This window comes from Chiroxiphia lanceolata, chromosome 6, assembly GCF_009829145.1.
Source record: "Chiroxiphia lanceolata isolate bChiLan1 chromosome 6, bChiLan1.pri, whole genome shotgun sequence".
In the NCBI taxonomy this organism is placed as follows: domain Eukaryota; kingdom Metazoa; phylum Chordata; class Aves; order Passeriformes; family Pipridae; genus Chiroxiphia; species Chiroxiphia lanceolata.
In genome coordinates this window covers 49,568,196-49,594,307 of record NC_045642.1, presented here as the reverse complement: position 1 = coordinate 49,594,307, position 26,112 = coordinate 49,568,196, and the positions used below count along the sequence as shown (strand labels likewise).

General features: G+C 42.4%; 1 protein-coding gene across 1 annotated transcript in view; it reads left to right on the top strand.

The window, feature by feature from the left end:
• Nucleotides 1–26,112, top strand: part of PRIMA1 (proline rich membrane anchor 1) — a 54,379-nt gene that overhangs the window by 10,101 nt on the left and 18,166 nt on the right. The window contains 2 exon segments of the mRNA XM_032692233.1: nucleotides 21,668–21,773; nucleotides 21,775–21,795. Coding sequence (XP_032548124.1) covers nucleotides 21,668–21,773; nucleotides 21,775–21,795 — 127 coding nt within the window.

The following is a 26,112-nucleotide window of genomic DNA, read 5'->3' as shown; positions in this document are numbered from 1 at the left end:
CCCTGAGGAACCCCGCTAGCGACAGGTCACCAGTCTGATGTTTCCCCATTCGCTATTACCTTCTGTGCTCCACCCATGAGCCAATTGCTCACCCATCACATGATGTGCTTATCCAGCTGTGTGCTGGACATTTGTCCAGAAGGATCCTGTGAGAGACAGTATCAAAAGCTTTACTGAAATCCAAAAATATTACATCAACTGGCAGTGCATTAAGCATCTCTTTAGACATTTTGATATCGACAGATTGATCCAGCAACAAATCATTAGCTCTGTTTCCTGCAGATAGATTTGTACAAAATCTATTAAATGTTGTGAATTCCATAATTCATATATAATAACTGGCAAATGTTGCATTTACTCTGAGTGAAAATAAGCTAATTCCCTCTGCAGAAATTCAGTAGAATTACACACAGCTTAGCAGGCAGTCTAAAACCTCGAGCAGTGTTAGGAACACCAGCTTTCCAGGCTTTAGGAGACACCTCCCTGTTATAGTTGTGTATTTACAGCAGGAATGTGTGGGTGTCCAGGAAGGCTACCATTGGCTGCGCTGCCCCCTGTGGATGCTGGTTCTCTCAGTTTTGCTGGGTGACCCTTATCTTTTTCTGCAAAGTGGGGCCTATGGAGGATTTAAGTTTTTGGTTTCCTGAGCTTCATTCCAGATGCAGTTTGTTGGCAACACATTGAGATACTGCTGTCTTGTTCGGGGTGTATACCTTGCTGAGGTTCTTCAAGGAAAGGGGCTCCAGCCCATGTTAGAAGAAAGTCGGATGGTGGGGACTGTGTAATGAAGTGGGAGGACTGTCAGGAGATGTGGTCTCGGAGCCGATTGAGGTTCCTCCAGACAGTCTGGCATATTGATGTTTCCGGAGTAAGTCCCCTTATGCAAGCAGCAGCCTGCACTTTAACCCATGCCTAGAAAACTGCTCATTGATAAAGTGAAGGGAAAGCTCACGAGGCTCTGAGGGGCCTAAGGCCAACTAAGCTTAGATGCTGACAGCAAAGGAAGGAGGAACTTTCAGTGAGTGTGCTCCCTCAATAAGGCTCTAGTGACCTGAAGAAGATAGAGATGCTCAGAACCTGGCCATTAATTAACTGTGCCTTTTTTCCCCCCGATCTGCTTTCCTCTTTGTCTCTGGATTTCAGCCAGGACTAAGACAAGGTGGATGGAGTACTTGTTTAGGCAGCATTTCTAACCTTCCTTCATGGACCCATGAGATGAAGCTAGTTCAAATGATGTTGACCCTTAAAAATCTAAGAAACTGCTGTTGTCAACCCTTAAATACTCTGTGAGCATGCAGGTTTCTCCAGGGGCATTGCAAAGAAGAAAGGACTTTGTTTGAAAATGAAAGGCAGACTTTCAAAACAGGAAAGGATTAGAGCTGCAGACAGTATCAGTTTTAGACTGTGTAAGGTCTGAGGAAAAAACCATTTCGGAAAGTACTTCTTTAAAATGGTACAAGGAAGAGAAAGGATGTTCTACATGAACTCCTCACCTGCTGGTGAGCAACATTTGCTGTCTCTGCTCTACTCATCTCCTGAACTGTGTGAGGAGTCCACAGTACTGCCATCTGCTCTCTGTATGATGGAAGGGTTCGGTCAAATATTGCTTCAGTCAAAATTTAGAGGATGAAACTTAAGCTGAGTCTGGATACAGACTGCATGCTTGCATGCAGGTACACAGTGAAGTCTTTATACCTCTTGACCTCAGTGACAGTTTGTCCTGAGCTGACAGTTGAGATCAAGCATGATCACGTCAGTGCAAAGCCAGAGTGAATGACATCACTGCAGAAGACTCTAATCTCCATGCAGTAATTGTATGATTCTGTTTTTAAGGTGAAATCTTTTCCTTTATCTTCAGAGATAGAGCATCTAATTAACTAATTATTTGGACTGACGAAAATGCCAAAATAAAAATGACCAACTCCAGGAAGGCTGAAACCTTTTGGCAACCATATAAGCTCAGATGTACAGCTTGATTTCAGAAAGTGTGCAGGGTCCCTTCAGTGCAAGCAGGAAAGCTAAGGACATTCAGATCTTTTGGGACAGATGATAGAATCATGGAATGGATCATGTTAAAAGGGACCTTGAAGACCGTCTAATTCTACCCCTCTGCCACAGTCAAGGACACTTTCACTAGACCGGGTTGCTCAAAGGCACATCCAACCTGGCCTTGAACACTTCCAGGAATGGGGCATCCAGAACTTCTCTGAGCAACCTATTCCAATCCCTCACCACCTTCACAGTAAAAAATTTCTTCTTAATACCTAATCTAAATTTATACTCTTTCCATTTAAATCTGTTACCCTTTATCCTTATTCCTACATGCCCTTGTAAAATGCCCCTCTCCAGATTTCTTGTAGACTCCATTCAGGTACTGGAAGGTGCTACAACATTTCCCTGAAGCCTTCTCCAACCCTCTCAGGAACAACTCCAACTCTCTCAGCCTGTCTTTGTAGAACAGGTGATCCAGCCCTCTGAACATCTTCATGCTCCTCCCCTAGACTCACTCCAAGAGATTCACATTCTCCTTATGTTGGGCACCCCAGAGCCAATCACTGTTCTGCAGGTGGAGTCTCATGAGAGTGGGGTAGAGGGAAGAATCAGCTTCCTCAACATGATGGTCATGCTTATATTCATGCAGCCCAGGACATGGCTGCAAGCTCACACTGTTTCTTGTTCAGCAACATCCCCAAGTCTTCCACCTCAGGGCTGCTCTCAATCCAGTCTCCGCCCAGCCTGTATTTGTGCTCGGCATTGCCCTGATCTGGGTGCCGGACCTTGTTGAACTTCACAAGGTTTGCACAGGCCCACCTCTCAAGCTTGTCAAGGTCCCTCTGGCATCCATTCCCTCCAGTGTGTTGACTGCATGACACATCTTCGTGTTGCTGGCAAACTTGCTGAGGGTGCACTCAATCCCACTATCTGTGTTGCTGACACAGGTGTTAAACAGCACTGGTCCTAATAGTGACCCCTGAGGAACTGCACTGAAGGAGATATTTGGACACACCTGAGGAGTCTTGGGTTGATTTCTCCCACGTGCTGATGTCCAAGGGAATTGTTAGCAAACAGACAGGGCTGGGTTTGTTTTATAATATGGGGAAGACGTTTTCCTCCATGCTTCATACAACATATTGACTACCAAAACTGAACAGCAGAGAGAGAACTACAGTAGCCCCAGAATGGCCAGGGCCACATCATCTCCTACATGAAGACATTTGTGGTAGTGACTGCTACTGTGAGAGCAAGTCTGGTCTAGACAGTGACTGTTTTTAAATGCAAACAGTATGCTGAAACAGGGAAGCCCTTCCAGTTTTGGTAACACAGCTGTCATACTCTGAATTGCAGTCTTCTGTGAGAGCATTGTTCATAATTTACAAAGCAAAACCAAAATTCAATTCTTGTCTTCTCCCACATACACTTTCGTTTTACTGGAGGAATGTGACTCTCAGAATTGGCAGTAGGATTTTGAGGCTCTCAAATCTAAATTGAAATCCAACCCCACAGCCTGGAGTCATAGATGATGGCACATACAGAGTCTAGTCCAGGTCTCCATCATGTTGTTTTCACATCACAGACACTCCGATCTCTCTTAGCACAGTGAACCAAATCATTAAGCATCCAAGACTGGATTTAAGCAGAATTCACTCACCTAAATCAGAAATGCAGTGTTTGGATTTTCTGCCTCAAACAGCAGGCACCTCTGATTTTATCACTGAAGACATAAAGACTTCAAAATCCTGATTTTTTTGGATTTAGCACAGTTATTTCTGGTGTAGGAATAAATGTTAAAGGTCCTCACCTCAATCAAAATGCAAAAATTATTTAGGGTGAGGACATTTCTTAAGCAGCAGTCAAATAAGAAATTTTAAATAGTTCAAGCATCTAAAATGTTATATTAAGTCTGAAGAGCTGGATTAGTGACTAAAAAGCAGGTAAGATTGGAAAGGTTCCTGCTAATACTTCCATGATAGGATTCTGTTGTCACTCGTGCACCTGACATCTTATATTGGGCTGTTGTAAACTCCCTGTCTGTCTGTGTAAAACACTGGTTAGAGCAGACTGTCAATCACAGATTCCACTCCTTTCCCAATTCAGAGTTTTTCACCACAATAAATTCTGAAATTTTTTGTCAAGTCTAATCTTTATTTGGGCAAGTGATGAATCTTCCCCCTGCTCTGGGACCTTGTGTATTTGTTTTGAATTTTTCATGCAGTAATAAATCTATATAATGGAAAAATCCTCTCTCTTGAAAATGCATTTTGAAGTATTTAAAAGTAAGAGCCTCAGGACAGATTTTGCAGTGCAGGAATCAGTGGGAGTTCTGTTATCTATAGATTAAAAGCATTGTCTAATTTTTTAAAAGAAACATGAGATATTAAACTGGTTCTGCAGTAGAACAGTCCTTTCCATTCTGAGATGCATATTCCAACAGCTTGTTTTCTTTGGTTTTTTTAAGCAGAAGGAGTTGGCTAAGCTGGAGACATTAATTCCTTCTGTGGATGGCAGTCCATTTGTACGTGCCTACCATTTCAGTGATTAAGAAGATAACAAATCCTCAGTGAAGTTACTGATGAGTCAGAGGCTGCTGATTTACAAGTAATTGTAGGTTCACCTGCCCCTGGCAGAAGGAGTTGTGCCTCATCTTGACAAGTCAGAAGTCAATGCTTAATTGGCACAAGCTGTTCCAGCAGGGAGGGCTAAGCAGCTGACCTCGCTAAAGAAGATCCACAGAAATATGTTCTTGTAATGGTTGTGAGCACTGTATTTTTGTGAACATGATACAAAGGTGTTGCACTGCTTGTGTAATTGCAACTTATGGGTAATTTTTAAATCAATATAGCAGATCAAGGAAGCAGCAGTCTGGGAATTTGGGATGTTATCCCAAAGTGAGGACATAGTGTCCATTAATATACTATGAACATAGGTTAATAACTGATGCCACTGCCAAAAACTGTCATTAATAATTATGCAAGTTAATTTAATACTTCCACTAGTAAATCATATTGCCATTATAACCACATAAATACAGCAGCAGATTGTGGATTCCTAATTGTTATTTAAATTAATTGTTTTATAATTTTGAAGTGTCTTTAAAATGGAGCTGGTATTTCATCAGTTCATTGGTTAGAAATATTTTTAGACAAAGATCTGTTCCTTGACAAATGCTGCTATTAAACTGGACCTTTACCAAGGGAGCAGATTCTCTTGAATCATCTCTGGACATTTTCCTCTCCTTCTGGAAGCAATGCATAATCTTATTTCATAGCCACTATCAAAGGAAACTACTGTCAGTGGAGCACAGGGAGGGTTTGGTATAACCCTCGCTTCAGTTTGTCAAGCTGCAGGTGCTCTACCTCCTCTTTATAGAGCACCATTCTACAGCATGGGCTGCTTACAGCTGTAGGCTTCAGCAAGGAGTGATGGTGAGCAGCACTTCTGCAAAAGCTTGCCTACCTGTGCAGGTCTAGACTTCTGTGTAAAGCCTGAGGACAGTGCAGGCAGCAACGTGCAACCAATTTGGTTGTATTTGTGACTGGAAGGTAACCTGTGCCTTTTCTTTTACCTTTCAGAGAGTTACAAATGGACTGAGTGGTGATTGAGGACTTTATATTGGGCATTTGGCATGGTGAAATGCCGTGAGCTGTTAAATGTGATGTAATTGCCTTTTTAGTGTTCTATATTTTATGGAAACTGCATGAAAATTTATCAGTTGAAAAATACAATTTTATTTATATTAGAATTAAATTTACTCCTGGTTTGGAAGGCATTACACACGTCAGTTCCATTTTACTCTACATGTGTCCTCAACTTAATTTCCCTTAAGTTGAACCTGAATACAATTTGGAAAAGGAACTTAAGTGCACTGGGTATGGGAATTTTTTATTGATCTCCTGAGGGGCATTTTTAAGTGATCACCGTAGCTCTTATTTCTGGCAGTAACTGAGCCATTGAAATTATACAAGGAATAAACCACGTAATATCAAACAGCAGGATAATGTTTATATAGATGCCGTACACCAACAGAAGTATCAGCTACTTAGTCAGCCGACTGTTCCATAAAACTTAGACATATGATTTGCAATATGGCTTTCTTAGTAAAGTAAACTCGTTAAAGCCATCTATACTTACCAACCTAAAGTGTATGACTATTATAGTCACTCTCTCCATATAATGGAGTGCCCAACAGGCAGACCATTAATTTTTCAGAGATGAACACAAACCAGTGCCTTATAAACCACTGTATTAACACATTAGGAAAATGTTCTGCGTATTTCCAAGTCTTCCACAATCTGTGTTAGGAAATTCAGTCTGCAGTTGGCTGAAGCTGGTTTTGTATCAGGCTTCTCTGAAGGCGCTAATGAGAAAGTGTCAGCTTTAAGGCATGAGGTTTGTCCCGTCTTTGCTATTACCTGGAGGTTCCTGACCTCTTTAAAAAGCTTTCCGCAAGATAATATCTTAGTTATACCAGTAGCACAGAATTTTATTCACATTGCATAGCCTGTGATTTTGATGGCACCACTCGTGAATGCTGTTGAACTCGAAGAAGTTGTGCAGATCTGGACTTTAATTCAATCTGTACATAGAACATTATACCAAGAAAATCTGTCATCTTTCTGTGGGCTTGAATCTACCAGCCCTGAGGTATCTCATTAATCATTTGCTGGTCAAAGACTGGTCATCAATATAGGAGTTTAGACTCCTGAAGCCATGTTGCAGCTGTTTGAATTTCAGCCTATATCATCCCTCCTTTGAAGGTCTGTTCACTGCAAGAGCTGAAAGATTGATAAGCTCTCAGAATACTTGATGGTGATGTACTGTGACTCCTGCAAGTGAAGCATCTTGTCCACCCTCTGGGGAATGGTGAAAAGAGAGTCCAGGGCACTGCTTATCCCTCTTGCCACCAATCTGCTGGGAGATCACAAGAGAGTCAGCTACCCTATCAGCCACTCAGAGTTGTCATATCTGAAACAAAGATATGTTTTCACCTCTGTAAACTTTGAATTTGAGACTAGTGGACATCAAGCACTGATGATTATTATTATTAATGTTATTAGGCTCAAAAGTGAACTATAATTGCTATAGAACTGATCAGCTGTGTCCTGTCCTACCACTCGTTGAAGAGGAGGCTGTACCATCACACAGCGAGGATGACCATGCCAGGAGTGAGATGCAAAGTCTATGACCATACTGTTACCACACAGTAATGAATGAAAGGAGGCAGCCTGAGGGGCTGGACATGAACCCACGGTACAACACAGCACTATGTCCTGTCTTATTTCTCCTCTGTCAGTGATGATACAGCTTCAACAAAACCCTGACAAAGGAGTTTACTATATCAGCAAATATAGGAATTAACAACCTGGAAAGGCTATCACTATTTGTACTTACAGTGTCCACACAACTGCCACTACCACAGGACCTTAACAGGCTCACTGGAACCTGCCTTCATGGCACCTTTTGGGGCATAGATTTCATCCAAGGGTGCCTGAGGCTCAGTGGAAGCAAGAGCTAGCTTTTTAAGAGCTTTTATCAGCTAAAAATGCAGATGGATGCTGAATGAGCTCTCCAAACCACTTAGCTCTCAGCAAGTGTCCTAAGCCATGGCCCGCTCCACCTTATTTTGGAGTGGAGAGATGCTTTCTATGTGTTGTTTACAAATCACTTCCTCACTGTTGATCTGAGGTGAGTGGTGACCAGCAGGTCACAAGGGAGGATGAGGCCAATTTTCTACTTAATGTCTTTGCTCTTTGGCAGTCACTTCTCCATGGGATGCCTTCTGCAGCTTAACTGCCCCATGAAGGAGCCTATCTCTCCCAGAAATATCTGGTAGCTGGTGATGAGCCCATCTTCTGCCCTAAGACAGCCTCTGAAGCAGCCTGAAAGCAGGCCAGCTTGACTGGGGAAGAAACTCTCCAGAAGACTCATTTCTTTTCATAGTTATCTTACTACAGTGGATCTGGGAGGGGATATTGGCTATGTGATGAAAGTGGGAAAATGCATCTGCTTTCCCTAGTGAGTTCCAGTTTGGAAGCAACCCTTCTTTCACTGGTTCCTACTTTTGTCTGATGTCAAATGGCTCAGGGCCCAGTGCCATAAGCCTGCAAACAAAGGTAGCTCTTTTCCCAGGAAGCTTGAACAAGTTTCCACATATCTGATTATTCCTAACAGCAAACCTCCTCCTGCCCATGTTGAAGTTGTTCATACCTGTACTGAGCTACGTGGGTCTCAGCAGGCAGGCACCCACCACAACAAACACCAGAACAGAAGCTTCTGGGTTGTTTCAACCTTGTTACGGGATGCAGCGAGGAACGGCCTCGCACAGTGGGGCGGCCAACCAGCTCCTTGCAGAAGTGGCCACAGGACACCATATCTGGGGCATGCTGGCAGGGGACAGGCTGCAGTATTTGCTTGCTCTGCAAGGCTGATGACAGACTGTTACAGGCACCAAGCTCATCTTTAAAACATGTTGGGAGTCCACTCATCTCTGTGTGTCATACTGGTTTTTAGATCCTCCCTGGGAAATCTGTGCCAGCCAGAGCAGAACGGGGGGAGAGACACATCTGTATGCGTGTCTGTGTGCATGTGTGCAATCTTGTTAATGGAAATATGCCGAAGTGTGCTGAAATGGCAAAGGCAGACTTAGCATGGAGGTTCGGTGTTTTCAGGCCACTTTTTTTCCAGGATGCTCTTTTCACTGCTGTAATGTGATGAGGTCATCATGTTTGCTGGGACAAGCAGATGATGCTCAGCACTGATTTTTCCCCACTGAAGAATTGCCAATGCTCATAACTTGCCTGTGCACGTCACTCGCTGCTGGAGAGTCAGACTGTGTGTTTGTGCAATGAAGTGGATGGTACTGTGCTGGCATATCTCTATGTCTCTCAATGGTGCCTCTGTTCAAAAGAACTGAGAATTACTGTCCCCAGGTCAGTGCTGTGCTGTGCTGTTCTGTCACAGACTGTGGCCTTACTGCTGTGTTTCCTTGAAAAGTTAGTTGACAGGAAGGTCAGGGAAATAGAGCTAGTCCTTTTAGAAATATAGATGAAGTACTTATAAGTGGGCCTATTTATTAAAGAATTGGGAAAGGAATAACAATGGTGTTGACATGCAGCCTTATGTTGCACTTTTTATCTTTACATCTTGCAGCTATTTAGAAAGATGGGGCTATCCTGTTCCCATCCTGGAGAAGGAGAAACAAGGCTGGAGTAGAGGTCTTTCCAAATCACCCAACAATCAAGCGTGGAACCCACATCCTGAGAGGAATTTCTTATCTTCCACTCACGGTGAAACTCTGCCTAAGTAAAGAGAGGTTAAAGTTTGTACCATAAAACTCAGAAGATTAACTTAAGGTTTTTCATCTGCATACCCGACTTAATTCATTCTGGTTGTCTGAGTGCTGAGAACCTCTGGAAATCAGGTCACTTTCTAAAATAAATTCCAGGGTACTAATTTAACAGCAAATTCTCAGGCACTTGTGACCTGTTTCTTAGAGGAATCAGATACCCACTAATTTCATCGACATCTCCTGCATTTCAGAAAACAGGCCACCAAGTACAGCAGGGCTCACTTAAGCATCAGCTCCCACAGAGGGTCAGGACTTAGGACTACCTGGAGGTGTCACCGGGACTGTCTCAGTGCTGCCTAGCCTGGCAGTGATCCAGGTTGTGGAGAGCAGGCAACTCTGAAGGTACCCACGAGGCTCTCCTGAATGTCGGTGTAGCTGCAAGGAGAAGGCTGCCTTGGAAGGCACAGACTTCAGTCCTCATTTGCTTGGGACAGAAACCAATAGGGTGTGATTTAATCGGGGTAAAAACAATTCAATCCTTTATGTTGAGAGAGAATCAAATGATGATGGAAAAACGGCGTCTCATCGGGAGACTGCTATTAGAAAAACACAGGACAAAGTCAGATCAGAGGGCAGTGGCTGATGTGAGCATGCATTGTAAAGATAAATGCCAGAGCTGAGTGTTAACACAGAAGCTAGCTATGATGTAATCTCCCTAAAAGCCTTTTTTCCACAAGGCCTATAAATGCTACTGCTTCTCCAGATTGTGCTTTAGAGAACAGATTCTCCCTCTTTGCTCTCTAACCTCACTCTCATCCAAAAGACCTTGGCAGCTGAAACCATGTTTTGCCCCTACTTGCGGGGTTGTGCCTGAGTTCTGGTGAGGCTTCACCAACAACCTAGTAGGATTAAGGCTGGCAGGTCTGGCCCTCAGCCTGTCGATCGTTTGGAACACAGACTTTCCCTCCCTACTTTGTTTGACAATTCATTGACTGCTCTGATCTGTGCATTGGCATCTTTCCATAAGTATGTAGAACTGTTCTGTAGTTTTCCTCTGTAGTTGTACAAAACCAATACAGGTTATCCTACAAGCTTAGCATCATCCCTTCCCGGGCACCCTGTGGGATCCTACCTTGTTCCTGTCCGTAGGTCTTGCCTGCACAGAGCTCCTGGGCATGGTGTCAGTGTGCTGGCTTGGGGCAGAGATTTGGCACCTGCCTGGGAAGTCAAAAAGGGAGTTTTTTGCTTCCACCCCATAATGTAGTTTTGGCCAAATCAAGTGTTTGTGTTTACTCTCAAAGAAGAGTAACATGTTCCAGAGGGTAGGACTGGCCAGGAGTCAAAAGACATTTTGTTTCCTGGCTCTCTCACAGACCTGCAGTGACTTTGCACAAGCCACTTCCTCACAATGTGCTTCACTTATGTATGAGCGACTGATACTTTCATCTGCTATTATTTTATTTTGGTCCTTATTATATGTTCATTTTCTATAGGAATCTCAAATCTACCAAGGAAAAGCAGCTGCAGGACACCTACCAAGACAACACAGCAACATGGAGCTTTAGTGAAATCCACTGCAAAACCCAAACCTAAATGCATGCAGGTTCAATATCCCCTAAAAGTTAGATCTTGAGCATCACACTTAAAACTCCCCCACTCAGCTGCTCTCTTTCTCACCGACTGTATCCAGGCTCAGGATTTTTCACCTGCAGTTTCAGATCTGTTTCTTGAAATGAGCCATGCACTACTCTATTGCCTGTGACCTTCAGAAAATTCCTGCAGAAGTGCCCCTTTCCTCCACCTCCTGCACATTCCAGTCTCAAAAACTAAGCATGTTTCTTGTTTCAGAAGGGAAGTGTTTTTAGAAAGGAGGAGAAAACTAAGGAGATGAGAGAACCAAGAGTGTAGAATAACAGCGTCTACAGTGTAAGAGCTGCAGGGGAGGGAATTTCTCCAGCATCAATCCCACACGTTTTTATTATAGCAGAAGTTCCCGCTGCGTAGTGATTGCAGTATCCCCCTTAAAAGTGTAGTAGGAACATATGCATAGAACAGCTGCATGATATAAACTTGTCTGCAACATAATGCAATAAACAGAAGTATCATCTGCTACAGGAATAGCTGATTTCTACCAGTGTTATTTAACCTAGCTGTTCCAGGGAGGCCGTAAATCAGGACAGGCTTCTGCTGAGCACACCGCTATTGCCTGGTTGTTTACCCAACTGGCTCCTGGCACTCTGAAGATGGCCCTAAGATTAGAGGCAACAGGAAGGGTGAAGATCTATAAGGGAGTTTAAAAAAAAACAAAACAAAACAAACATAAACAGAAATTTTTTCTGGAATAAAATTTGCTCCAGAATTACGTGATTCTCCTTTTCTTTAAGCCAGTTTGTTGCAAATCATGTACAGTTACAGCCATGCTCCAGAGATGAGTGAGTTGGCGTAGGATATTGCTGGTCGGAAGCAGTTCTTTGGTCTTTCCTCTCTGGGTAGTATCTTCCTCCTATTCTGTGTGCAGGATCTGAGGGAACAGGTCCAGCAAAGCAGCTTTCTGGGTCATTGCTCACTGGGGACTGTGATAATCCAAATTCTTTCCATCATGTTCGGATTTACTGGAGATGAACTTGTCCCAGGTGGTCTTCGTCTATTATTGAAGTTGTTGTCTATTCCTGCTTTACATTCCTGCTGTGTTGGCCTAGTCCCTTGAGTTAATGGTGGCTGTAATGATGACCTGACTTTCTGTGGTATCCATCCTGCACCCTTTTTACCCCCAACTCTCTAAACGGGAAACAATGTGTCCATCACTTTGAACAGAACAGCCCTGGGAAGCCACAGTGCTGTGGGAGTCTCATATTTTATTGTATTTCCTGGAGTTAAGCCATCTGAGACTGTTTTAGTGTTTGGAACTCTCCTTTGGAGCTTGCTTTGTTTCTGCTGCTCAGAGGGAAGCAATGGCAAAGCAGCAGCAGGGCTGTGTCTCAGCTGCTGTGCCAAGAAGCTGCAATGACAGAGCACCTCCATGCTGGACATTTAAACATCACAGAGCCACAAAATGGTTTGGGTCAGAAGGGACGTTTAAAGCTCATCTAGTCCAAACCCCCTGCCCTGGGCAGGGACACCTTCCACTACACCAGGTTGGCTCGAAGCCCCATCCAGCCTGGCCTTGAACACTTCAGGGATGGAGCATCCACAGTTTCTCTGAGCAGATACATGCAAGCATATGGCAGTGCACATGACACCGCCTTGCTTTTCTAAGATGGTCTGCTCCCAGTATCTCATCTACGTGGTTTCATATCTCCCAGGGGACCAACTGTAGCTGCCGTTGGAATGCCAGGAGGGGGACAGTCTTGCCCAAAGCCCTCCAGCCTGCAGTTAAACGCATTTGGTTATAACCATGTCTTACCATAGGCAAAGAAGTTGCCCTATTGCAGTCCTGGCCAAATTCAGTTTATCTTTCTTCAGTGTACGTGCTGCTGGCAACAGCACCTGGTGCCACCATAAGCTCATGTGATTGAAGCTAGATCCGCTCAGACTCCTGTGTTGGCTGCACCATAGCTGAAATCTGGGAATGCCTCCACCCTTCCCTCCCAGAGTCCGGTCACAGACTTAGCTCTGGCTTTGCTGTGGGGTCTGGAGGCAGTGCAGAGGGGGATTATGGCTTCTTGCAGGCTGTCTCTAAGTCTGTAACCAGCCAGTCAGGGAGGGGGCTGGCCTAGACCTGAGGCCCCTTTTGATACCAGCATTGCTTTTGGCATTTGGTGTGTTGTGCTCCTACATCTCCCCTTCAGGAGTTCAAGCATGGCCAGTTGTGTTGTCTGCGGGCAACTGCTGTGAAGGGAGGTTGATGAACTGATTTTCAAACCTACGAGAGAGACAGTAAAGTGTATCCATTCATATGGCCAATGGCCTCCTGGCCAGCAGGACCAGTGTGGCCAGCAGGACCAGGGAAGTGATTCTTCCCCTTTACTCAGCACTGGTGACGCCACACCTGGAGTGCTGTGTCCAGTTCTGGGCCCCTCAGTTCAGGAATGATATTGGGGTGCTGGAGCACGTCCAGAAAAGAGCAACGAGGCTGGCGAAGGGACTCGAGCACAAGTCCTGTGAGGAGAGGCTGAGGGAGCTGGGGTTGTTTAGCCTGGAGGAGACTCGGGGGAGACCTCATCACTCTCTCCAGCTCCCTGAAAGGAGGTTGTAGCCAGGTGGGGGTTGGTCTCTTCTCCCAAACAACCAGCGATAGGACGAGAGGGCACGATCCTAAGCTCTATCAGGGGAGGTTTATGTTGGATATTAGGAAGAAATTCTTTACAGAGAGAGTAATCAGACATTGGAATGGGCTGCCCAGGGAGGTAGTGGATTCACCATCCCTGAAGGTTTTTAAGATGAGACTGAATGTGGCACTTAGTGCCATGGTCTTGTAACCATGGCGGGGTTGGATCCAGGGTTGGACTTGATGATCTCAAAGGTCTTTTCCAACCCAGTTGATTCTATGATTCTATATCTAATAGCTCCTATATCTTCAAAATAAATAATTTCAAACACATACAGAGGTGCCCCAAATGTAAACATTTGTCTTTATATGTTCAGCTGATGAAAGAAATCTCAAGTGCATGGAAGAGGGAGAAGAAAAAAAAAGAGTTGGTAGAAGAGTTGGTAGGTTCTCTTATTCTGTCACCAACAGTTACTAATAAATCCTGAGGAACCACTCAGAATGTAAACACATTTAACAAAATTATTTGCAGAGGTTTCATTTATATGGATGCATAGGTATACCCCTTTGTAGACATACATTAAATATATATATTATATATATCTCCTTTCTATGTATATATGTGTGTTTATACACATACATACACATACATATACATGTATATGTATGCACATATGTATACACATATATGTAATCATATATTTTGTGTGTTTAATATATGCAAACACCAGCGAGTTCCTCCCACAGCACACAGAAGCCTGACATGGTTAGATAAGCTGCTTCTTCAACAGTCAGTGGAAAATGTCAGTCCTTCCATCCTTCCTTCCTTTGGTGAGCTTGTCTGCACCTGATCACCAGCCTGAGCATTGCCTTCTACAGGCAGCTGCAGCTGCCACGTGAATGAGAGCTCAGGGTTCCCTCTGGCCACACACAAGCCACGGGGCTCTGTGCTGGGGCAAGCATGAGGATTCATGTCATGCTTGGCTTCCTGCTCCAGGAACAGGCACCAAGGTCGCCCACCTCCTGGTCAGCCTCCTCTCCCCCATCCTCCCAGGAAATTTTCCACTTAAATCCAAGAATGTGGAAGGGAACACATACTTTGCCTATTCCCAAAATGCCTTTCAGGATAACAGCTGAAGATCTATATTTGTGTCAAGGTCTAGCAGCAACACGAACTTCACTAGCAGGCTCTTTCAAAGGATTGTTTTCCTGTGCTGGCTGGCTCTGGCTGTTAGCAGCCCTGGCTACATACAGTGTGTTTCTATCACATGCATTATCCAAACACATCTGTAGCATTTCCTACGTGGTGAAATACAGCAAACAGAGGGGACATGAGCTGACACTGTCTCACGAATCTCTCCCCATCACCCCGAGTAAGGTAACAAAGAGCCCAGAGCCTCCGAGGCACTTATGAGCATCATTATGCAGATTCTGGGACAAGATCGTCAGCTGGCACCAGTCCCATGGCTGTGTGGACTGCTACTACTTTACATCTCTTGAGTCCTTGGACCTTTTTTATTAGCTACCTAAAGCTTCTTCCGGATGTACAATTAAGTTAATCAGCATTAAGTTAATCAGCACTCACTTTAGGGTGAATTTACACTGCTGGGGGGACTAAAGGACCTTATGTAAAAGTAGACAAGAGATCTCAGGCTAAGGACTGAAATCAGCTTTCTCAAAACAGATATAGGCACGTGATGGAGGCTCCCCTTTTTTCTCATGTTTTACACAGCACTATACTCATAGAGTAAATGTCCGAGCCTTGGTGTCAGTGTAATTGTTCCTTCTGTAGGGTTTCTCCTCACAGAACCCAAGTTATTTCACATTAATCAGGGGATTCATTGAAATCCTCTATTCCACAGGGGCTTCTATGAGGCACCTTGATGTGATAAGACCCAAAGTGCAACAGACACAAAATCCATCTCCATATTTAACTGGGAATTTTTTTCATATACCTTAACATCTGAAATCATATCTAAACCTCTTCACATTTTCTGGGCTTGTCCCTGCATCCCAGTGTAATAATGGGTGTAGGAACTAGTGTCTCGCAAATGGAGATGTCAACGTGCAACTTACCTGAATATATCAAAATAATAGAGCAAATAGGAGGGAAGACGAAAGTAGAACTACAAACGCTGGCTTAACCAGCAGATTAACAGGTCTCTGGAATATGTGACATACATAGAGGTTGCTAAAAACACATTGCCTGCATCTCCAGTTCCCTTTAATTTCCATCTAAGACTGATAAAACATTTGAGGCCCTTGGTATATGAACCTGCCTTCAAATAAAATCTAATCCTGCTTTCTACCATGCTAATTATAATAGCCCTACAATAGCAAGAGAAATGCTGCAGGAATAGACATGGCCCCTGCCTGTTGTGAATATACAATATTAACACCGATAAAAAGATGTCTCATAAAGATTATTCTGACAGCAATCTCGGCCTTTCTGCAAGAACAGGAATAAAAGCAGGAGGAAAAATCGTAATCAGTTTTGCTTTATCTTGGAAGTTCTCTTCCTTTTTTAGGCATGAAGTTACTGTTCTTGTAGAGAGGTGATGGGGGTCACTGTCACCCTTCTACATCATATCAATGGACACTCACCAGCTGCTTGGAACTGAGCCTGTGAGTGAATTGACACACTCAGACCTCAGCCAGAGACAGCTCCCCTGGGATTGCACATGGAAGCATGGGTCTCTACCTCCCTTAGCTATTTTCCAGCTTAGCCCTGTGTTTGATTTTGGTTTGTTCTTTGTTTTGCTTTGCTTTGCTCTGCTCTATTTTGCTTTGCTTTGCTTTGCTTTGCTGGGCTGGCTGATGGGGGATGGCTGGTGGGAAGGGATGCCCTGATACAGGGTCCCTGTCTCGACATCGCTGCTGAGGGCTGCACAGAGGCACCAGCTCAGCCCAGCAGGGCCCCCATGATGGAACACTTTCTGTCTTCTGACAAACTTGGTGGTGTTACTTTGTCCCGGCATTCCCATGCAAAGAGCGATTAGCCTAAAACCCATGTTTGTAATGGAAAGTAACAACCCTAAACAAAATAAATTATAGGAGCACTAGAGTTCAAAAATATGAGCTTCATAAAGTGCAGCCAGGACCACTAAAGATAACTTCATGGTGTATCCAAGGATTCCAAGTCCTGTTTCTATATCTGTCTCAGGCAGTACAAGAATGTGTCGCTTTTATAACTTATACAAAACAATTTAATACTTAACCCAGAAGATTAAAACAGCTTCATCAGAGTTTTTTTTTGTTTTGGAAGCTCAGAGCAGTTTTGAGAGCAACCCATTGAGATTTAATAAAAAGAAATCAGAGACTTGCAATTTTATGTAAGCATTCTTTCCAGTGATACAACCTCTATTTTTGTGCCTGAACATTGAGGGAAACCCTCTGTAGCTGAGCTAATCTTTCCTGGTATGCACATTTCCGGCTAGAACCATGTGTGGTCAGATACCTGCTAACATTAGAACTGGAGCTGTGTCTTTGTGCTGAGCCTTCAAAACAAACTTAGTTAAAGAAAGCAGGTGTAAGATTTTTGTGGTGCTGAAATAGTTTGCAGGATGCCTTTGCTCTAAAAGTACTTTTTCATTAATTTGTTTTCAATAAGTTGGATCCAACAATCCACTGTAGGTGTGAAATGTGTCTGTTTGTTCATTGTATTTATTTAGGCCTGGTGCTGATGGAAATAAGAGAAGGTGATGGCCCTCTAAGAGTAAACCTTACCAACTTCATGTACTTCATGAATTTTAAGGCCAAGAGAAAAAAGGCATTTGCTCATGTGGACTTTGCAGAGACAGAGCATTTTCTTTACTTACTCAGTTCTTATTCTGAGTCCAACTCTTCAGCTGAATTTAGACTTCTTACAGGAAAAAATAGAACCTAAATTTTTCATTGGAATGCTTGACCAGAGCTGAAAGACTATGGTAATGGTTAATTATCCTTAATGATAATAATTACCCTATTTCTAAGCTAAATATGTTTGTCTCTGTTTGTATTGGAGCACATTCCTGAGTCATTTACAAATTCTACCCGTATCCTTCACCCTATTTTGGGGCAAATGGGAGGTCACTATTAAAATTGCACATTATCTCAGCAGTGATTTTCCATTTATAGTTAGATTTTGAGACATACCAAATTGGCTTTTAAGTCACCTTATGTGTGCCACACTTACTGTGTAGCTTTATAGTTTCGTAACCCCAACTTTATGTCGAATTAAGTCAGATGTCATATCAAAGTCTAAGGTTGTCTCACCAGCACTAATACATCTATTTACCAAACTAGTAAACTCCTCAGAAAATATCTAGTTAGTTTGACAAGATGTATCTTCCTAAACCTGTGCTGTTTAGCATCAATTATTTATTTTAATATTTTATTTATGAATGAGATATCATTATTTGGCAAGATTTCTATAGGATGTCAGATTGTGATTGCTTAGCTTACCCTTCTTATCTTCTTTAAAATGTCATCACTTTCCTATCACTTTCCACCCAGCGGTGTGTTCAGTGTGCAGAATGACACTTCAAGGTTTAGGAGAAAAAGTACATTTTCCTGAGTTTTTTTGCTCTGTGAAAATAATTTGTCTCCATTCACCTGACTTTGAGAACAGTGAAGAGCAGCCAGGAGTGAGTCAAACCAGGAAGCAGTCATGCTGTGAGCAGCTGAAGCTGCTCACGTGAGACTGGTGATGGGTGCCGAGGGAGCACCCACCATGGCCAGGCTGGACAGTACTCAGCCCTGTGGTGATGATGATGACAGGACTCCAGGCACCCAGGGATGTCCTCCACTTCCCAGATACACCACTGCAAATGACAGCATTATGTGGCTTGTTGTTTCTTTACACTTTTTTGTAAATACAAGTGTAAAGAGCACAGTTCGGTTCTGAAACCATTGCGGGGTTTTAAGGTATTTGAAAGACGTGGTACAAAGAAGGAGGCGACCGTGAAAATGGTTTCCCTGCATTTCATCAGAGGTTTTTTAAGACAATTAAACAAGTGGACAATGACATTGTTATAGATACTGTGGAACATCTGCTCAGTGTGTTTTGTAATGATTTCAGTACCTTCTTAGAGGAGGGTTTGGGACCCATATCTTTGCTCCTCCAGAGAGTACCCAAGAAATACATTTCTATTCCATGCAAAGTGGCACAGTCGCAAGAGGTTGTGGCAGCTGCCCTCACCCCAGGATAATTTCTGATCTTTGAGGGCTCATTGACACATGTGGGCTCAGTCCTTCCCAGATGAGACCTGTTTTTTCTACACTGCAGTGTGCAGATGGGCTCTGGGAGTCCAGTACAGGATGGAGAGCCTCCCCAGCCCAGGGGTGCCCCAGGGAGCTGAGCTGTGAGCTCTAGCCCATGGAAACTGGGACATCTACAGCTCCCTAACATCAGGAGCTTAGTGTGGGACTCACTAAGAGGCATCTCTCTGAGGACATGGTGCTTCCCAGGCACCTTGCTGGCTCTTTGGGACGTTCCCCTCTCAGCTGACATTTCTAGCTGCACACAGAGTCACCCACGAAGGCCAGACTCAGCCTTCCCATCAGCATAAGGATTAAAAGCAGTTCTGCTCTTCCTCAGAGGATAATTGTGAGGAGAAATGCTTTAAGGACATAGAAATGCCAGGGTAATGAGGGCTATGTGAATGCATACAGGGAAAGGCAGAAACGTGCATGCAACTAGGAGCTTATTAAAAAAGGAGTGGACATTTCTAAGGAAAACAAGATTATCTAACACTACAATAATAAGGGGTAGAAATAGAAAATAATTTTTAAAGCTGTGTGAAGCCATGAGCCACTAAGAAAAAGGATTCCAGTGTGACTTCTTGTGTTTCTTTCTGAGTGCCTGATCTGGACCAGTGGGGAAGGGAACTGAGCCAGATGGATTAGGAGTCACCTCCACATTAGCAGTTCATATTTTCCTGTCATTAATGACTGCATACAGGCTGTCAGAAGTAATATTTACTATTCAATCCCACATATATATGTTTATTCTCCATGTAAAAATGCTGTGATAAACCATGAAGGAGCACAGACATGTGGCAAGCCTGGCTTTATACCCTGTCTCTGCCGTTTGTCAGTCTCATTTGTTGTGCTGAGGAGCAACCCAGTCTCATTATCATTTTGCTTTTTGACTAGTTTGGTTGATCCCGCCTTGAAGAAGAATGAGGATTAGATAAGGATAGCTGCACTTCTCACATTTTCTGTGACCTCATCAAATTTTACATGACAACCTGATGATGGATGTGTTTCCTTTGACTTCACTGCAATCTTTTGTGTTTTTCAGGACAACATGAGGAGGGTAAATTGACCTTGAGACTGCCTGCTCCTTCATGCAAAAATTTTGTCATCTTGAAATGCCTTTTATTCTGGAATCTTAGAAAAAAATGACATTGAAAACTTTCAGAGAATATTAAAATCATTAGCTTTATCACAACAGAATAAATAGTTCCATCAACCACTGAAAACTGACTTCTGCAGCTGACATAGTAATAAAGTAGAAATTCAGTTGCTGGGACTGTCTAGGAGTGGACATAGTCAATGAAGAAGCCAGGAACCACTAGTTTTTGAAATCACTACATTTTCAGCTTTCTTTTTCTCTCCCATAGGGCAAAAACAACAAACAAATGCAAAAAAACACCCCACCCTCACAGTCAATATATGCACAATAAATGGAAGGCAATATTTGCTAGACAAGTATGATCATAATGATAGCATGTGTTGAGGGCTGATGCATGTGAGAAAGACAACCTTTTATTGGTACCAAATGCTGAACTGCCATAAATTATCAGGCTGTTGGGTTTATTATTTGATTACTTCTTACAGTGTTTTACCTAGTCTTTCCTAAGGTGCTCCTGGAGATTCTTGGGATGAATGTTGCCAACTCCTCTATGCCTCTTGCAAATGAAAAGAAAATCTTTCTCAGTAATTCTGTAGTTCAGGACTTAATCTGTTAGGAGTTAATCTAAGGGTATGTGTATGTCTTTTCCTAATCAAACACAAGAGATACAGCAGAGATCAAAATCACAGTAATAATGCCAGACTGATGACATATTTTACCTTGTGCAGCTATTTGTGATGTATGTAAAAGGGAGTTCAGAATATCAAATAAACAAAAAAGACCTTTTGCTATATTTAATTCTCTCCCTTCTTAGCTGAGCACGTAGATATACAGTCCCATTGACTGATTCGTTATTAAACTTCACTTAAGGTGACTGAAATTCTCATGGATTTATGTGATTGCACATGCTGCATTAAAGGGTCTCTTTGCCTTTTGTAATACGCTGGTACTGCTCGTGGCATTGGCTGTTGCTCACCGTTCTTCAGGAAATAAGTATCCCCCCAAAGCATGGGAAAAGGAACATGGCCCCAAAGAAAAATATATTAACTAAATGCCACCGGATACGAAATATTGTTTGAGTAATATTTACATAGAAATCTAGCCGTAAGTGTAATAGGAAAAATGTATATATATAATATAACTATAATATATATAATATATATTATATATATTATATATATAATATGTGTATATATATAATATAACTGCTTATATTTTCACAAGTTAACATTTTTTAATGTTAACATTTCTTAACTGTTTGACTTCAAATTAAAAGACAGTGCAATGAAAAAGAATCTCGTCAATTATAATATTCTGAACGTAATTAATAAATGTAATAGAATTCATATTCTTTTAAAACAAATCCCTCTTCCTCACTCAAAGATTACAGTAATATTAGCTGCAATATGGATTGGTAGGCACTGCTGCAGCTCCCCAGCAAACCTCCCCTAATGGGCTTTCAAAACCTACTCTTATCAGCTTAACATCTCTCTCTAAAATTAAATCTGATGCAGCAGGAGATGGCAAATGCAGAGGGAGAAGATGTTTCCCACGAGTAGCAGAGCTGAGCCTTTCTCCTTCATGCTGAGCACCAGATTGTAGACAATGCTAACACAGAGAACTTGGTCATCTGAGGACCATGACAAGAAATATCTAGTACCCAAAAGAGCAATTGGTTGCTTGGGGAAAAAAAAGAAACAGGTTCTAAACGTGAAATAACCTCTTTGCCTGTATCTGTGGCCCTGGTATAGTGCTACTGCAGGGGAGACTGAAGTGTATCTGATTATACCCTGTTGATTTGGGGGAACTCATGTATTTTTCTACTCTGTTTTTACAGCTCCCAAGTCTACCTTCTGTCCCACTGAAGAGACCTGGTGGCCAGGCCTGATTATTATCATTGCAGTATGCTGTGCCACACTAGTGTTCCTCTTGTAGTTGTCATCATTGCTACAAAGCCATAAAAAGGTAAGACTCCAGATGCTTTTACTGTGCCTAAGGCAATGTAGCCCCACAAAGGTTGACCCAGGATTTGCCTGACACTTTGTTTTGTTTAAAGGCATCCTAAAGACAAAAGGCATCCTGTAGTCAACATGTGTTTCCATTGGAAAGTTACTTATGTACCGTATTTTGCCTGTGTAAAGGGTGAAGTTCAGTCATGGGCCTGAGGAGGGGAAAAAACTAGAAACGGGATAGAGTGCAGTGTTTCAGATGAATAAGAACTTGCCTGAAGTCAAATTGCTGCAGGTCACTGGTGAATGTGGAAAGCTTTGGCTTGGCCAAGTATAGAGGTGGGAAACTGTCCTGTCACTTCTGGTAGTATTCAAAATTTACATGAGGGATATGAGATTTTTGGCCCAGGCCCATCACTAATTTTAGCACTTCAATTGATGCAAGCTCTTTTAACTCTAAGTCTTCATTTGGAGGCTCTACTTCTAATTTATTCTTCCTTCAAAATTGTAACCTATGGAATAAATTCAAAACCTATCTCTTTTAATGTAAAATCCTCTGTGAAACCTATGTACAACACAGTGTGTAGTAACCATTTTCAGGTCACTGTCTTTGCAATAGCTGTGCTTCAGTGGCCTCGAGTAGTTAGAAAGTATGACTCAGTTGCACAGAAAAATGGGAGTGAGAATAATTTCTTCACTTAATAACCATTTTGTATTCTAGTGAAAAAGTCAAAACTAATAACCATTTTCTGTATGGAAGGCTCCAACTGCAAGTCCAAAGGGTCAACTTAGAGGAGAAAGACACTTGTGTGACTGTAGGCTAGATGGATGAAGGTTATTTTCTCCTCTGTTAGTTTAATATGGCTCTGACAGCACACCCACAATAGTGTCTTCGTGGTGTCATGTTTTATACTGGAAGTGTCTTGGACAGAAGCCTTTAGTATATCCAGGTGACCAGCCTGAAGTAGATATCGCAATATGCCATCCATACCTCTCATGAGACATGCAGTGACATTGATTGCAGCTTGATTAAATAACAATTTTTTCTCAACTTTATCATTTTTGAATTATATTTTCTTGGAGGGAAAAAAAAGGAAACTAAATGAAAATACTTTAATGAAAAATGTTATCTCCATGCAGAGCGATTGCAGGATTTCTGTTGAGCCTCAGCAGGGACATCGCAATGGTGGAGCATTGGACATGCTTTGTGATTGTTCAAAAAATTTATACAGGGTTTGAAGAGCATCAAAAAGGGAGAATTCAAACAAGAAGAGAGAAGTCTCTATTTTATTTCTTATTAAATTTACATAAGTATCTTTGCTATTCTAGTTTACCTGAAATGAATGTTATTATTTGGGGGAAGCTGGAAAGCTTTCACTGTAGCAACTGCACTTTTAAAAAATGATTTCTGGAGGACAGGGATCAGAGTCCATTTGAATTGGTAACACAGTGAAAATCTCTCACTTATAGATCCTGATCTATCATTACTCCTCATTTGTATTTGTCTGCCAAATTGTGAATGATTTGTGTCAAGGCTGCAATATATACATGTGGGAGCAGTAACCCTCCAGGGCAACTTGTGCCTAGCAGGAATTGCTTTTCAAATCTGCCGTGATGCTGGTAGATGGGAGGAATAGATGGGAGGAACAGAAACAAAATTTAAATAGACGAATTTAGAGCTACCTTGTAAAGGTTTGGGGAATTCACATAACAGCCTCATGCTTCATGTCAGTGAAGAATAATACTGATACTTGATGAAGATACCCATTATTTGTCAACCAATATGAATATCAACATACAAGTTATCTGCTTGAATAGGCATTAAGCTCAGAGAAAAGTGAAAATTCCTCTTAGATCTTCTCTTGTTTGACATTCATACTGCTGACAAATGCTAAGCTAAAACTGCTCGAATGTGGGATGGACAGCTATGAAGGAAAATCTTATTAATTAGAATTTTACAGACTAACTAGAGCATTTCTTTTCATCAATGAGTCCTTCTTAAAACAGTTCTGCTAAAGAATGCCCTAAAGTGCCTGGCAGCATTCCCCAGCAGTTAAGGTTTCTTGATTCACTGTAAAAGATATCTATTGATAAATGCTGGGAAATATAGATGAGATGCTTCACGAGGAGAAAACATCTCTACCTTCAACACAGAGTATTATCATATATTGTTGAGCTGAATCGGCTTTAGTTAGAGTGAGAAATCCTCCACTCTCTTTTTTTATTGGGAGGTAGAAGTGGCTAGAGAAAGAGTAAGGGGATTAATCTGGGTGATACTGAAGCCTAGAGTCCCTCCAGTGGGTTCCCAGCCTCTGGCTCCATAAGGTATTGGCTACCCTGTCCTTTCTCACGCCCCCATCCCACCAGCTCTCCTCTGCACTTCTCCCTCTAGGCCCTCCTTCCTGCACATCTTCTGGAACTTTAACCTCTGTCTATTGCAGCATCTCTGACAAATCTGTCTCCTCCTCCACTGAAGAGATGGTGCCGAGTGAAATAACAGCAGTCATCTGTTTGTAGGGTGTAACAAGGGTTAAATGTTTTAGTAAGAAAGTGCAGGTAGGGATTTATTTGCACAGAGTTTGTATCTGTTGTATTAATCCCTCGCTTTCATGTGAATCAAATTTGAAGTAGAAAAGGAAAAATCCTATTGTGCTTAAGTTGAAAATCTCATTTCCTGGTTTCCAAGGGCCAGACCCAGTCAAACTCTCTCATGTCTGCTTTTCTGAAGCAGGAAGAGAGGGACTAACTGTCCTTGAGGTATCATAACTCAGATGTATTTTTATTCAATCTGTATATAAACTGTTTCTCTCAGGGTAGTTTGTTTTCCCTCGTAAAAACTGAAAACTTCAGCATATCACCAATTTTAGGCACTAAGACTTTTGTAATAAATACAGCCTAGTGGATTCGTGCTTCTTTGTGTGTAATAAATACCTGAACCAAGCAAGCATGCTACTGTCTCCATCCGTGTGTCTCCCCTGGAATACTCAGGTTCTCCCAGTACGAAATGGTCATAAGAAATGCTGAAATCCATCCAGTGAATGGAATTTGACCTCTCTTGTCCATGAGGGAACTAATAGCAAATTGCATCTATCAGCTTTAATACTCAGAGAATGCTAGGCAGGTTAAACTCTTGGGAAAATACATATGGAGCCATACTTCAAAGGCACTTCAAACAACCTCTAAATTTCCTGTGTGTGTTGCTGATGACTGCAGCATTGGACACTGCATGACCTGCACACCAGCTACAGGTGTGTGTGCCACACAGATCAAGCACCAGAGGACATCAAACATGATAGTGTCACTTAGCACCATCTGTGACATTTGCAGATTTCTAGGACAGGCTTAATCACTGGCTGGAGCTCAGCCTCAGTGTAAGCAGTGGGACTTTTCCACTCATTAATGGATAAAAAAGTGATCTCACAACCAGTGATTTCTGTAAAACATAGCAAGAGCAGATGAATAACTGGTTCAAAATCTAGAATACCTCCAAGTAATTACCTATCATGTCTCTGTCTGTAAAAACTTGCCATTCTTACTCTTGCCCAGAAGACTGTTCATCAAGAAGTAAAACCAGGAGGTCCAGGACGGTTCATAACTAGCATAAGCTGGAGGAAGCTGGATTATTTCAGTATATTACATGATCTGTGGGCTTGGGCAAGTACACAGTGAATGCCAGCAGCTCATCTCGTCTGGTGTAAATCAATTCAGAATCAAAACAATCAGTGGAATTAATTCATTTTAATCAGCTGGGGAGGTGACTGTCTCTTAAGCTTTTTTAACATCTGCAAGCACCTGAATAATAGTGAGACAGTAAGACTGAGGAAGTGAGAAGTAAACAGAGTAAAGAGGATTAATGAGAGTTATTGGTAACTAAGCAGATGAGATGGGAGAGCGAGGGACCTGCAATATATAATCTTATTTCTGCAGCTCACTGGTGTGTCAGTGTCTGTGAGAGGAGTAAGATATTTACATAAAAGGGAAAAATACATCCCTGGTTTTCTCTATGAATTAAGATACTGGAGCCATCTCTTAAACCTCAAAGGGGAAAACAAAGCTGAGCATCCTGGTCTTTGTGACAAGTGATGTGCCAGCTATGCAACCTGGCAGGAGGTCTTTCAGATGGCTTTCCAACATGTGAAAACCATACACTTAGTATCTTCAGAACATCCATACAGTCTGAGATGATCCATGAGCAGCTCATTGTGTCTGGGGATGTGGCTCCTTGGCTCTGCTGGATTTTAGGTAGGATGGATACATCTGTTCTCAGATGTACCACAGGGCTTGCTGCCAAAGAGCCCTCTTTCTAAGTCAGCAGGGGAAAACAGGCTGATGG